The sequence below is a fragment of the Pseudonaja textilis genome, chromosome 1 (assembly GCF_049901715.1).
Source record: "Pseudonaja textilis isolate UNSWEBS1 chromosome 1, rPseTex1.2, whole genome shotgun sequence".
Taxonomy (NCBI): Eukaryota; Metazoa; Chordata; class Lepidosauria; order Squamata; family Elapidae; genus Pseudonaja; species Pseudonaja textilis.
This window is the reverse complement of record NC_141990.1, coordinates 119,895,116-119,909,138: the sequence shown is the minus strand read 5'-3', so window position 1 is coordinate 119,909,138 and position 14,023 is coordinate 119,895,116. Positions and strand designations below refer to the sequence as shown.

The 14,023-nt window shown below is 36.6% G+C and overlaps 1 protein-coding gene across 1 annotated transcript in view; it reads right to left on the bottom strand.

Annotated features, from left to right (window-relative positions):
* LOC113455276 (protein eyes shut homolog) overlaps positions 1-13,116 on the bottom strand; it is a 214,301-nt gene extending 201,185 nt beyond the window's left edge. Inside the window, exon 1 of the mRNA XM_087915874.1 lies at positions 13,009-13,116. Within this exon, the coding sequence (XP_087772000.1) occupies positions 13,009-13,011 (3 nt within the window). The 5' untranslated portion in view covers positions 13,012-13,116. The remainder of the gene's footprint in view (positions 1-13,008) is intronic.
* Positions 13,117-14,023: the final 907 nt, after the last annotated feature.

The following is a 14,023-nucleotide window of genomic DNA, read 5'->3' as shown; positions in this document are numbered from 1 at the left end:
ATTTAAACTTTTAAATTCTTAATAAATTCAATCAAACCTTAATCAAAATGTTATTTCATTAATTATATTCTATGAAAAGAAGTCCAGTAGTATTCAATCACTTTCCTTTCCTTGTCCGTTCACGTTTTGTTTAGTCACAGTCTGTTACATCAGCTTCTCTTCTCTCTGTATAATCTCAAAATGTCACTTCCGTTCTTGGGTTTAGTCCTGTCTCTTACTTTTTTTCCACTGTTCTTTTTCTTTTATAAGTCACAGATCCTTCAGGTTAAACTCCAAATTCCTAGATAATCAGTCTAAATCAACTCCAAGTTTTTCAGAACAAGTCCAAAACACCAGTCAATCTTTAATCAACTAAATCGGCTTTGATCTCTGTCTTAAGAGTTCCTTGCTTTCACAGCCAGATCACCATTTCCCTTCGGGCTTCCATCCTCTTATTTAAGACTCACGGTTCTGCCATCTCTCTGTGTTATTTCTCTCCTTGACTTTCACTTTCCACTTCCTTCACTCCAAGTTCAATCCGTCAATTGATGCCAAAAATGCTGTTCATGCTCTGGTATCTTCCTCATTGAGCTAAAGCGCTGCGACTTCGGTCTGCCATTGAGATGGCCGATCACTCACATGTCAGAGCAAATGGGGTCTCTCTCGAAGCTGTCAACCACCGCCACTGTCAAACTTCTCCTTGGGCTTCCTCACACCTTCGTCTTCCCCTCCAGGGTCTACGTGCCCCTCACCGGGGCCTCCAAACACGCAGATAGGGGATGAGAGAGCAGAGCTTGCTCTTTTCTCTCCACCCCGCTGCAGCGCTGCAACCGGAAGTCTCTCAAGATGCTGGCTTTAACTTTTAAAGCCCTTCATGACATGGGCCTGGGCTATCAGAGGGGCCTCTTCTCCCCAGTTACAGCAATCCATTTCATTAGATCTCATGGAGCAAGCATGCTGCAGATACCATTTGCTGGCAACCTACATCTGCTAAGTCCTTCTCTGCTGTGGAATCCACTTTATGAAACATATTTCACCCTGAAATTAGATTGGCCCCACCCATTTTTATTTTTTGAAAGACCCTCAAAGCCTGGTGCCAAGCCTGATGCTCCCAGGAATCAGATATTTGTCTTCATAGTTCCATCACCGAAGGGGCCAGTTTTGTCTTCTCTTTGTCCAGAGATAGTATTTTTAATGTGGATTGTTACTGTGGCTTATTTGATTTTTATCTGTTTTATACTGACTGTTTTATTTATCATTGTGCACCACCCAGAGTCTCTTTTGGGGGAAATGTGCATCTGGATGGATGATAGATAGATAGATAGATAGATAGATAGATAGATAGATAGATAGATAGATAGATAGATAGATAGACAGACAGGCACACAAAGCTATTTGAGGGCATAAGGTAATATGTTCTTCCCCTGAAGAAAACCACAGGTTTATATTCCACACATTACACTTAGAATATATATTATAGCAAGCATGGTGGCCAACTATTTGTAATGTACAAAGGAAAATGTGTCTTCCTTTATTATACCATTAAAGTACAATTTAAAATTCCACAAGTATAGCAAGTCCATTTTAATCTTACTATGACCTATACAGGACAAGAAGCAATGGGTGGAAACTAATCAAGGAGAGAAGCAACTTAGAACTAAGGAGAAATTTCCTGACAGTTAGAACAATTAATCAGTGGAACAACTTGCCTCCATAAGCTGTGAATGCTCCAACACTGGAAGTTTTTAAGAAGAGATTGGATAACCATTTGTCTGAAATGGTATAGGGTATCCTGCCTAAGCAGGGGGTTGGACTAGAAGATCTCCAATATCCCTTCCAACTTTGTTATTCTATTCTATTTTCTAAAGTGTATTCAAAGTGTAAATTATTTACATTAGATCAAACCCCTTCAAATCTGCACTTAGAATCTTTCAATCTAACAATCTAAATATGTACTGAAGTTACAACATCCGTGACATAAATCAGTCTGTAAATTCCAGTGCATCTCACAAATATAAAATGAGACAATCTGAACTTAGGACAATGATGTGAACTAATATAGATATGCTTGAGGGATTTGATCATATACTTTCACAGGGATAAGAATCACATTTAATGAGACATATGGAGATTCCCTTTTTTCCTTTCCATGAATTCAAAAATCTTTCTTCAGTTATTTAAAAATTGAGGCACCATTTGCAGACACCAAACCTAAGATAAGATTGGATAGCGATATATAGTTGCTCACATTATATTGCTTCAGCTAGGGGTTCTAAAGAACTCAGCAGGAAGAGTTAGTACAAGCTGAGCTTTTGAAGTTCCCTCAAAAAGGTTATTTTCAAAGGCACATGTAATAGTGGTGTACATCATAGCGACTTTTTTTTTTTTTTTTACAGTTCCCTTCTACCCTCTTAATTGACTTTTCTTCAAGAGTTTCAGTTGTCCTATTTTTAAATCATACCAGTCTGGGAAGGTCTCTGCAGTGATAATGCCTGACTGTTCAAAATATAATTTATAATATGGAACAAGATATAATGACAGAAGAGAGAACCTACCGAAATTTAGACTCAATTGTAAAAAGATGCTATGTCTCATTGATTCCTAAATAGGCAATACAAAACAAGAAAATTGAGCTAGTACTATTAAAATAAGAAACATCTGACCTATTTTTCTTTAACATATCATAATAGAAATGATGGCAGCTAAAGTTCTAACATGGATATCAAACCCTTAATAGTAATACTAATAAAAATGAGTAAATTATAAAATGTCTGATGGCAGTAACTCGAGATACATTATCAGTGTCAAAAATAGATTTAGATAAAACTAATGGACATTTTGAAATGAATGAAATGTGTTGCATTTACCTAGGTTTTTATATATTGAAAATTATAGGCAAGCAAAATTAGAAGATATTTCACCTGGATCTTGGCTCTGAATGACTAAAGTAAAGGAAAAGGAAACTAAGCCTATGGATATTTTATAGCCTGAACTCTGGCAAAATATTGAAATGTGTGCTTTTATAAAAACAGGTGCCATTAAAAAAAAACTGGACATTTAGACATACAGAAATTTAAAGATAGAAACCCTCAATTTGTAAAACTCCTCAGCTTATTGATCCTTGATGTACAAGTATTTCAACTGTTAAAGACTATATCTTATTCAGCCTATTAAAATATCTACTCAAGTGCAGATAATAAACATACTATTCATTTGTTATACAACAAAGAAGAAATGGTAGTATATGAATACATATACAGGTATGGTAGAAACAATGAAGGTACACAAAGAAAGATATGGAGAATTCACATAGAATTGTGAATTAGATTTTGTTAGATTCCCTGCTCTTATTTCTTAGATCATTTGTTTGTTTGTTTTAATTGGTCCGTTAAATATTTTTATTCTTTTTAAGATTGCTGCATAATGTTCCTTGCCTTGAAGGTGAATAGAGTGATGAGCATGGATAACTATATCTTCAGCTGGGAGAATGACAACTTCTAATCATACTCCATTTTTATTACATCTCTATAGCCCACTTTCTTCACCTCATTACAGTTTAAATGGGGATTGAATCCTTTGATATTGTTTAATAGTTAGGATAAGGATAAAATTTCAGAAGAATTAAAAAGTACTTTCAAGATAAAAATCAAGCAGAACTTCAGCTTGATGTTATATCGAACACCATTTTATAAACATAGCAACTGTACTTAAAAAAAAACTAAAAAACACAACACTCAAAAAATAGAGACTACAAAAATTAGAAAAGAAAACGCTACAGATCTGCTTTATTTATTTTAATGTTAATAATTTTAGAGAAGGAGTATGAGGTTATTTGAGGGACTGCCTCTCCTCTATTACATCTGCCTCTCCCACCAGATCCAGCAGAGGCAGCATGCTACACGTCCAGTCAAATAGGGAGATTCTTTTGACATGCCCTAAATGGACTTTCTGCTGTGTCCCCCAATTTGTGGAACATCCTTGCCCTCCATAGTGAGGCTGGCTTCATCCCTTTTAACTTTCTTTCGAGAGTTGGTTGTGTCATCAGGCCTGGAGACACCAAAGGATTGTCAAAACACTTAGATGGCTCTGGTGTAATTGATGTCTTCTCTTGGCCCAATGTCTTTCTTATTTTGCTTTACTTTTCTGTGTTTAATAATTTTAAAGTTTATAATATTAATATGAATGTGTAGTATTTTTAATTTTATATATGCTACCCAGCAATATGGTCAGTCATTTAACTATGAAAAGAACTGTAGAATTAGCTAAGCTACACAAGAGAAACACATCATGTTTAAGATGTAGGCATATCATTTTTAAAACATGACTTCAAATCCTTTCAACTAAAGCAATTAGTCTTATGGGGACATTTTTAAAAAGATAAGTGCAAATTGAATTAGCATTAGACTTTTTGTTGAATAGGCAATAGCATTGCTTACAGAGAGAAAGAATGCAATGGCCATTTCAAATTCAATTTAAAACTTTTGGAAAAGATTGAAATGATTACTGACGCCTACTTTGTCTGTTCTTCTCAACTTCTTAGGTTACTTACTGTTTAAGCATTAGAATCCATTTGTTCCATTCAAAGCATTAGGTTGGCCCCAACCCTGTCGGCCTTTTATAAGGCCCTAAGGCCCTAAAGAATACAAATTGGTTAAATAATAATAATAATCAGGTCCAAAATAATAGTAGAAGAAATTCGGATAACAGCAGTTGGAAATACAGAGGAAACACTTGACATGAACTACAATACCAGGAGACAATAGAAGAGAAAGAATTGGAGAGGATCTGAATGTATCAAGATCTGAAAAATCAAAATGGAAAGATTGTGGCATAAACTGGCCATGATAGTACCAATGGTTATTGGCACACTGGATGTCATATCAAAAGATTTTGACTATTTAGAAAACATGTGAATTGGAAAAAAAAATCCATCTGTCAACTACAAAAGGCCACACTGCTTGGATTTGCACACAAAATACATTACAACATCCTAGGTTTTGGGGAAGAACCTCTGATGCATAAACTACCACCAAGTAGAGAATTGATCGCTATGATTTCACATTTTGGTATAAATAATAATAATAATAATAATAATAATAATAATAATAATAATAATAATAATAATAATAATACCCCACGGGTTGCTGCCTTGGTGTGGCGGGGGGTTTAACTGTTCCAATGAGAGCTGTGCTGGTGGTAGTACAAACTACCAGCAAGTCCAACCATGTCAGAGAGTTCTAGGCCGAGGAGTAGAACTGAGTGCACCCAACAATCCATGCAATAAATCATGGTGAAACACAACCGAACGAAGCCTATACCGGCTTGGTCGTCTCCTGGGTTAACAAGGACCATGTCGGGTGCTGGGGAACCTGGGCATCCATCGACAAGTGGGTTACAGGCCATGGGTCCCAAAGCTGAGCAACCAGGGCATGGGCCTGCAGGGCTACTGGAAGCTGAACAACCTCAGAAGCAACAGAAATACATCATGTCAGAGAAATGCACTGCAATGAAATGCTACTACAAAGCAGAACCAGAAAAACGAGGCTACCAAAAAAGGATGTACAAGTTATAGAAACAAGAATATCCAGGCTCAAGGATAACTGAATTATGATTAGCCTATCAGTGATGATTCATCATTTAGAACGAAGTGTTCAGTGAAGTCGAACTTGAAGAAATATGGAAAAATTGTGAAACGGGAATACAGACTGCTGAACAGCAGACTGCTGAAGTGGCAGCAGAAAATACTCCAATAACATCTGGAGCAACTGAACAGCCTGAATTCGAAGAAAATGCAGATATTTTGCAAAAACAGGATCAGCAAGGGCCTGAAGTCATCACTGAAACACCAGGAGTGCTCAATGCCAGGCAGCAAGAAGGGAAAGCTAAAATCTTGGCACACACTGCAACAAGTGCAAAAAGAAGGCTTCCAACATTGAAGACTGTGCCTAGAAAATATTTGGCACCATTGATAGATGTGAACTAGGCACTTGCAGCAGTCCAGATAATATCAATTGAACAAACAAATCAGCTTCCCTACAGTACAGCAGTCATAGTAACAGAAGAACTGGGGATTCAACAGCCGCAGCTCCCTAGAAAATCGACTAGAAAACCACAGTGGAAAATCAGGTTGGAGTTGAAAATCAAGACCCTGCAAGCAGATGCAAGTAACTTGAAGCATTTACAGGAGAAAAAACTGAAGAACAGCAAAATCAAGAAACATCTGATAAAAAAATATGGGCTCAGCACAAGAAAAAAATGACAAAGCATTGGAAATTGTGAAGCAGCAGATAACAGCAACATCATGAAAAATTGAAAGATACGAAGCCAGAGTCATCCAGTACAAACAAAATCAATTGTTCCAATCAGACCAAAGACAGTTCTATCAGAGTCTGAATCAGACAGGGAATACGAAAATTGAAAAACCTGAAAAAACGGCAACTACTCAGTTTTGGAAAGACCTATGGGAGACCGAGAAATGTTACAACAAAAATGCTGGGTGGATCAAAGACTTTGAGACTAAATTCTCCAATAACAAAATGGACCAACTAGAAATAACTACTGAAATGATAAGCAACAGGGTGAAAAAAGTCAGGAACTGGATATCGCCTGGCAATGATCAACTGCATGGCTTTTGGCTCAAATACCTGATCAGCCTGCACAGAAAAATAGCCGAACAATTCAATGAGATGCTGCAGACAGGAAACATCAGTGAATGATTAACAGCTGTGAAAACCTACTTGATACAGAAGGATCCAGCAAAAGGGGCAACACCTGCAAATTACAGGCCAATAACGTGTCTGCCAACCATGTTCAAGCTGCTGACTGGCATCATAGCTGACAGGATCCAGGACTACTTAGAAGCAAATAACATCTTGCCAGTAGAGCAGAAAGGAAACAAACAAGGAAGCAGAGGCACAAAAGATCAGCTCCTGATCGACAAAATGATTTTAGAGAACTGCAAAAGTCAAAAAACAAATCTGCATACAACTTGGGTTGACTACAAGAAAGAATCTGATTCACTACCACACAGCTGGATCATCAAGTGCCTGAATGTCATCGGAATATGCAAGTGCATTGGTACTTTCACTGCAAATGCAATGAAGCACTGGAAAACAGAACTGTTTATTGGAAGTGAAAGCTACGGACTGGTCAACATCAAAAGAGGGATTTTCCAGGGTGATTCTTTGTCACCTCTGCTGTTCATCATCGCCATGACCCCACCTGTCAATAATTTTACAAAAAACTAACCTGGGTTATCAAACTGCTAAAAATTCACAGAAAATCTCTCACCTGCTGTACATGGATGATCTGAAGTTATATGGAAAATCAGAAATTGAAATCAAGTCACTGTCCAATACAGTTCGAATTTTCAACACTGACATCAGCATGGAGTTCAGCCTGGACAAATGCACCACAGTGGCACTGAAGAAAGGGAAGATTGTAGAAAGTGATGGAATTGAAATGCCCAATGGACAAACCATCAAGTGCCACCAACCCAAAGCCTACAAATACGTGGGCATACTGCAGCTGGATAATATCAAGCATGGGCAAGTGAAAAATGTGGTCAGCAAAGAATATACACAAAGTGTCAGAAAACATCTAAAAAGCAAACTGAATGGCAGTAACACTATCAAGGCTATAAATACCTGGGCATACCCGTCATCAGATATACTGCTGGAATCATAAACTGGACACAGGCAGAGCTGGACAGCTTGGATAGGAAAACAGGAAAACTGGTGACCATACATTATGCGCTACACCTGTGTAGTGATGTCAACAGGTTATATTTGCCCAGAAAAGCAGGTGTCAGAGGACTTTTGCAAGTGAAGCAGACAGTCCAAGAAGAGAAGCACGCTCTGGCAGATTATGTGAAAGACAGTGTTGAACCAGCTTTGATGGAGGTCAACAAGAGGAAGCTGCTCAAAGTGCAGCAAACCAAGAATCAATATAGAAAAACAGCAATGCAAACTCGGGCTGACAGCTGGTGTAACAAAGCACTGCATGGACAGTTCCTTGAAAAGATCCAAGGAAAAGTAGATAAGGAAAATACCTGGTTATGGCTGACCAACAGAACACTGTAGAAAGAAACAGAAGGCCTGATTCTTGCTGCTCAAGAACAAGCCATCAGAACAAATGTAATCAAAGCCAGAATAGAAAAATCTGCTGATGACCCCAAATGCAGACTCTGCAAAGAAGCGGATTAAACCATTGATCACATACTGAGCTGTTGCAAGACAATAGCTCAGACTGACTACAAACAATGTCACAACACAGTCGCTCAGATGGTCCACTGGAACTTGTGTCACAACTACCATCTGCCTGTAGCAAAGAACTGGTGGGATCATAAGCCTGAAAAAGTGGTCGAAAATGAGCATGCAAAACTACTGTGGGACTTCCAAATACAGACTGACAAAGTTCTGAAACACAATAACCTGGATATCACGATTGTGGAGAAGAAAAAGGTGTGGTACCTGGCAATAGCAGAATCGATGAGAAACAACTTGAAAAAGTCACCAGATATCAGGACTTGAGAATTGAACCGCAGAGACTCTGGCATAAACCAGTGCAGGTGGTTCCAGTGGTACTTGGCACACTGGGTGCTGCTGGGATCTGTTCACATAATCTGCCGATACATCACGCAGTCCTTAACACTTGGGAAGTGTTCGACTAGTGATTTGTGATACGAAACCCAGCATGGTTATCTCGTCTGCTGTGATTATTGTCATTTGTGTGTACAACAACAACAACAACAACAATAATAATATAGTATAGTATAGGAAGAAAGAGATTTGTGTATAGTTAAAGTTAATAACATGACTGTTCACTCACTGAAAATGTACTCCACATACAACCAACAAGAAATATAAAAATTCTATAAATGAAGGATAAATTTAAGAAAATCTAATAAGTATGTATGACCTATGCATATTATGCCCTGCAGAACAAAAACCATTTTGGATTTAGAATTGACAAAAATCTTTGCATTCTTGGTTAAGTACACATGTATTAATATAATAACCCAATTTATATGATATTCTTCATTATAATTTTTTCTTTTACCACACATATTTGAAATGTTTTTGTTATTTTAATTTTTCTTACATTGCATATTATACAGACACACATTATATGTGTGTGTGTGTAAGTGTCTGTGTTGTTTTTCTTTTTTACTAAATTTACCTTTAAACAAATATTTTGTTTTAGAATTGCTGCAATAAATTGTGCTAATCTTGAAAATGCTCAAGATATATTAATAGTTATGAACTTTAAATATCTTTCAGAGTTTAATGAGAAACTCATCTTTCAATGCATTTTAAGATCAAGGTCACTTTTACAAGACATATCCAAGTTGTGCATTAATATACACATGGAAATCAATGCCTTGAGTGATAGACTTGAAGCTAATATTGTATTCTGTTTGCACAGGCAGTTTCTCAATAGGTCTGACATTGATCATCTGTCCATTTGATTTGTTAACCTTATAAAAGTGATTTTATACAAAATGACTGAAGGCTTGCAGTGTAAAACAATGCCATTACAAATTTTAGTCTGGGGTGGAGAAGGAATCATAAATAGTTGTTTCTTTCTTTCCCTTTCTCTACAGAATGTTTAGGATTGACAAATCAAGAAGGATTTGGTTGATATAGTTGTTTGTTTGTGTATCTAACTCTGTGTATGCATACTGAGTATTCTCTGAAGTCAAGTTAGCTTCCAGTTTTTGAGGCCTGATGCCAATCATTTGAATGGCAAAATACAACTGGTTTGTAATCAGTAAATCTCTGTGAGATGGCAACACCTATATATAATGGCAGAAATGAAATCATCATGTCTTTGCCTCTCTCATGAGTGCATGGTGACATATATACCATTTAATAAATATTCTCCTACCAGCAGTGATTATGTATGAAAACAATGATTCTACAAATCAAAATTGTTGAACTTGTCTTAAAAGAGTTTAGGAGGTAGACATAATTGGCACCACTTAAAAAAAAAACTGGGAGCATAGTTTCCAGCCTATAGCTACATTAATACCAATCTGAGCTTACTATCAAAACTCAGAAAACTTATTTTTGGCATTTTTGTATCCCCACACATATGTGATACCATGAGAAAAGGAAAAGGAAAAAGAAAAGGGAAAGGAAAAGGAAAAGGAAAAAGAAAAGGAAGGAAATGTAAAGAGTATTATTTGAAAAACAAGGGAACCCCAAAACCAAATCTCACCAAGAATATTGTTTAAGATCTGTGTTTCTAATTTAGCAAATTTTGAAACAATTAGATCAAATCATGTTATTTGAGATTTTGGAGTATTGTATCAGGGTTGAAGTGTATTTGTTAAGAAGGGCATTTTAAGCTTTTCTGCAAAACACCCAAAGAGTCCATATATAAAGATAAATAGATTGGGCAGGAGCAAATCATTTGCATTTTAAAATTTCACTGTAATGGAGATGCGTCATATTATACATTGTATTCTAGCCACATTGACCTCAAATTGTAACTAATGTCACTCAAACACTCAAGGAATTGAGTTAATTAAAGTAGTAACTTTTAACAATGAAGAATTTTGACCTGGACAGGCTACATCAAGCCTCCCTACTTCAACATAGGAATCAATGCCATTAGGTAGACCAAACCAAAACTTCAACTCTACAAGAAGAATAGAACCACACTTTATTTATTGAGATAACAAAGATAAGAATGTTTGACTTTCGCAATAATATGCAAACCTTGTTATCTGCAAAAAGCTGAAAACTTATTTAAGCCTTGGGAAACAATATAATATTTGGCAGTGACTTGGGCAAACACCTCCCTGATTCATTGAATATAAGAGGGAGGGGAAATATAGCAGAAGCAGAGTAAGAAGATTCTGTTATTCCAGTCTATTGTAGAGATAAAGAAGATGGCCTTGGAGATATACAGAAATTATTGTTTAGGAAAAGCTTTTTTAAAGTCTAGAATAGGGGTGATTTCATTGAAGGACGTATCAGGGTTGTGTCTGACCTCGGGGACTGGGGTGGGCATGGCCAGTGTGGGCATGGCCAGCTCAACGTCACTCATGTTGGGGGCACCTGTGGTGGCCCAAGTACTCTGCCAGTGAAAATGGGCTCCCAAGCTCCGTTTTCAACTGCGATGGCGTCCTACATGGAAGCCATGTAGATCTTGGGGGGGGGTGCTATTCTGAAGGCTAGGCACTGTGACAAAGAAGGACCACTTCTATGGTCCCATCATGTGACAGTGTTCAGTTGAGGGAACCCAGAGCACTTCCATTTTGTGTGATCTTACTGGTTGGACAAAACCTCTGGAAATAAACCCACTGGCATGGTTGCAGTTTATTTTATTGTTAATCATGCAAAAGGACTAGGGACTTTCAAAACCATGTGTAAACTTTCACATTAATAAGTAAGTCCCCAAGATAACTGTCTGTTTCAGAGTGACACAGTAGTATTCATTTGGCATGATACTCTGAAATGATAGATAAATGCTCAAATCATTTAAATCCCAGGTTTCCAGGAAACACTCCGGATGAAGCAAGTGCAGCTTATATTTCAATGTCAATATGCATAAAATGGAGGACAGGAGGAAAATGAAGGTGATCCTTTGAATTTTGGAAGGAAGGAAGGAAGGAAGGAAGGAAGGAAGGAAGGAAGGAAGGAAGGAAGGAAGGAAGGAAGGAGCAAAAATAAAACTAATTTATAGGTTCAGTATGAGCTTTTCTAAATAATGTCCCAAGAGTATATTACAAACTTTAAACCAACATAAAATTATACCAACCATTTTTTTTCAGTGTAAGCTGATCATAGACAATTATTCTTAGCAGCCCCTCTAATTCCCCACAATAGTTATAATAATCCACCCTGATTACTTTGGAATAAGGTTTTAACCTAAAATAAAATGGACATACTGTGTATCGAGATCTTTGAAATCTTCATCCTCATTAACAATAGCAACAAACAAATCACTCAAAAATATAATTAGATACTATGAGTAATTACTGTATGCAATGTTTAGGGTTAATTAAAAACAAGGAAGACACACAGTGCATATAATTTCCTCAGTAGAATGCCCATAGCATTCTGTTCTCTGATGGTATGGCCATGAAGGAAAGTATGGAGGAAAATTATGGAGATTGCTATCTTAAAATTATATACATGTTAGCAAAGTTTGAAATAGCAAATGTGTTTTTATTTTAAAAAAATTCCTTATTAAAATAAAATATAAAAGATATACAGTCCAGTGGAACTATTCTTCACCTTTTCCCAAATACGTAACACAATAAAATAAAATGAGAATATTTGGAAGATGTATAATAAGACCCTGCCCAAAAGTTGGAAAATGAATCGTACCTGTTCATTAAAACTAATATAGACAGAAACATTGTTTTGTTTTAAAGAAAACAATTAATCCTGAATGCATTGGAAATAAAGGATTTGTGTTATATTTCTCTGATTGTAAATTCTCTTTTAACTGACTTTTTGATTGGTTCAAAATTAACACCTTGCCAGTGTGCAGAATAAACTACTTTCATACAAAATGCAGAATTGCCACTGACAACTGTAAAAACAAACAAGCCAAACCACTATTTCAAATTCCCTTGTATTTTGCTGCTTATCCTGTGTTATTTATTATTATTATAACACCTGCTGTTATTTATTAGTAGTTACTGCTAATATTTATAACGGGGGAAGAGATGATTAATTCTCTTTTTATCCAATGAACTTTATATTCCCTTATAATATTTAGCTGCCATGAGTTGGAAATAGTTCATAGAAACCTTTCCCGATTGCATTAATTATAGAGTTTTTAAGATATATTTTAATCCCCCCCGCCCCCGCAAGTATTTGTCTACATTCTGTAACCTGTTATTCTTTGCTGATAAATAAATCCTAGAACAGGTGGAGGCTAACATAAGGCCTAGATTTTATCTATCTAATCTCCGGATGAATATGACAGGCCACCATCTGTTCTTCATGTACACCATAGATAAAATATTGCCATGTAATTTAATCATTTAAAAACTTAAATTCAACTTACCATTTTATTTCATCAGCAAGGGATGTTTCCCTGTCCTTCTGGACTCATGACAAATTTAACTGTTTTCAGTCTGAATTTCAGCCTCAGTGAATTATGTAGAAAGACGGGCCTGATCACTAAGGAAATCTGACACTGAGGGTTTAGCGATGGGATCAGAAGGTGATATACTGAATAAAGAAGCAACTAGGTTATAAGAGACCTTGCAGATAAGAACAACAACAAAGCCATTAATACGCCCAATGCCATTTTTTGGAAATAGAAGAAAGCATAACTTTTATGTATCCCTTTTCTTATTTACACCAATAATAGGAATATTTATGAAGTACTTAAAAGAACTGGATGGTGAGATATAGGAACATGAAAGTCGATGCTTTAAGACTTACATCTATAATACCAATGTTATTAAAATGCTAATCTGCAATTTTATTTGCAGCATGTTATTTCTTTTATTATTTGTCAGTTCTAATAACACTGTTAACATGAAACTAACACGAAATCATAAACCAGGGATTCAATATGCTAAATTTTCTTCTGATTCATGTATCACCCTCAGGCCACTTTGTTGAAAAATTTGTTCCATAGATTCAATTTTTTGATCAAACTTGCCACTTTACAATTATAAAGACATTGTGAGTTTTATTAGGTCATTTTTTTAAAAAAACACATATATTTTAAGTGATTACTTACTGTGTCTAAATATCATCTCGCTTTCCTTGTTTTGTTTCTGTTATGTTTGAGCAATGAGAGGCTGAACCAGAGCATGAGTGCAACAGTACTTTATTTACAAATAAAGGGCTGACCGTGCTTGCCAAGCCTGGAACTGGCTCACAGCAATCAGCATCAGTTGGACCCCGCAGCCTGCTTTTATAGCTGGCTGCTGGGGAGAACCAACCAATGGGGAATGGGGGAATAACGCCCACACAAAGTGAGTGGACCTGAGTGAGAACTCCTTGAGTCCTCAGGACATAACACCCCTTCCCCCAGATGCGAACACGCATAGTCCTTGAGGTAGATG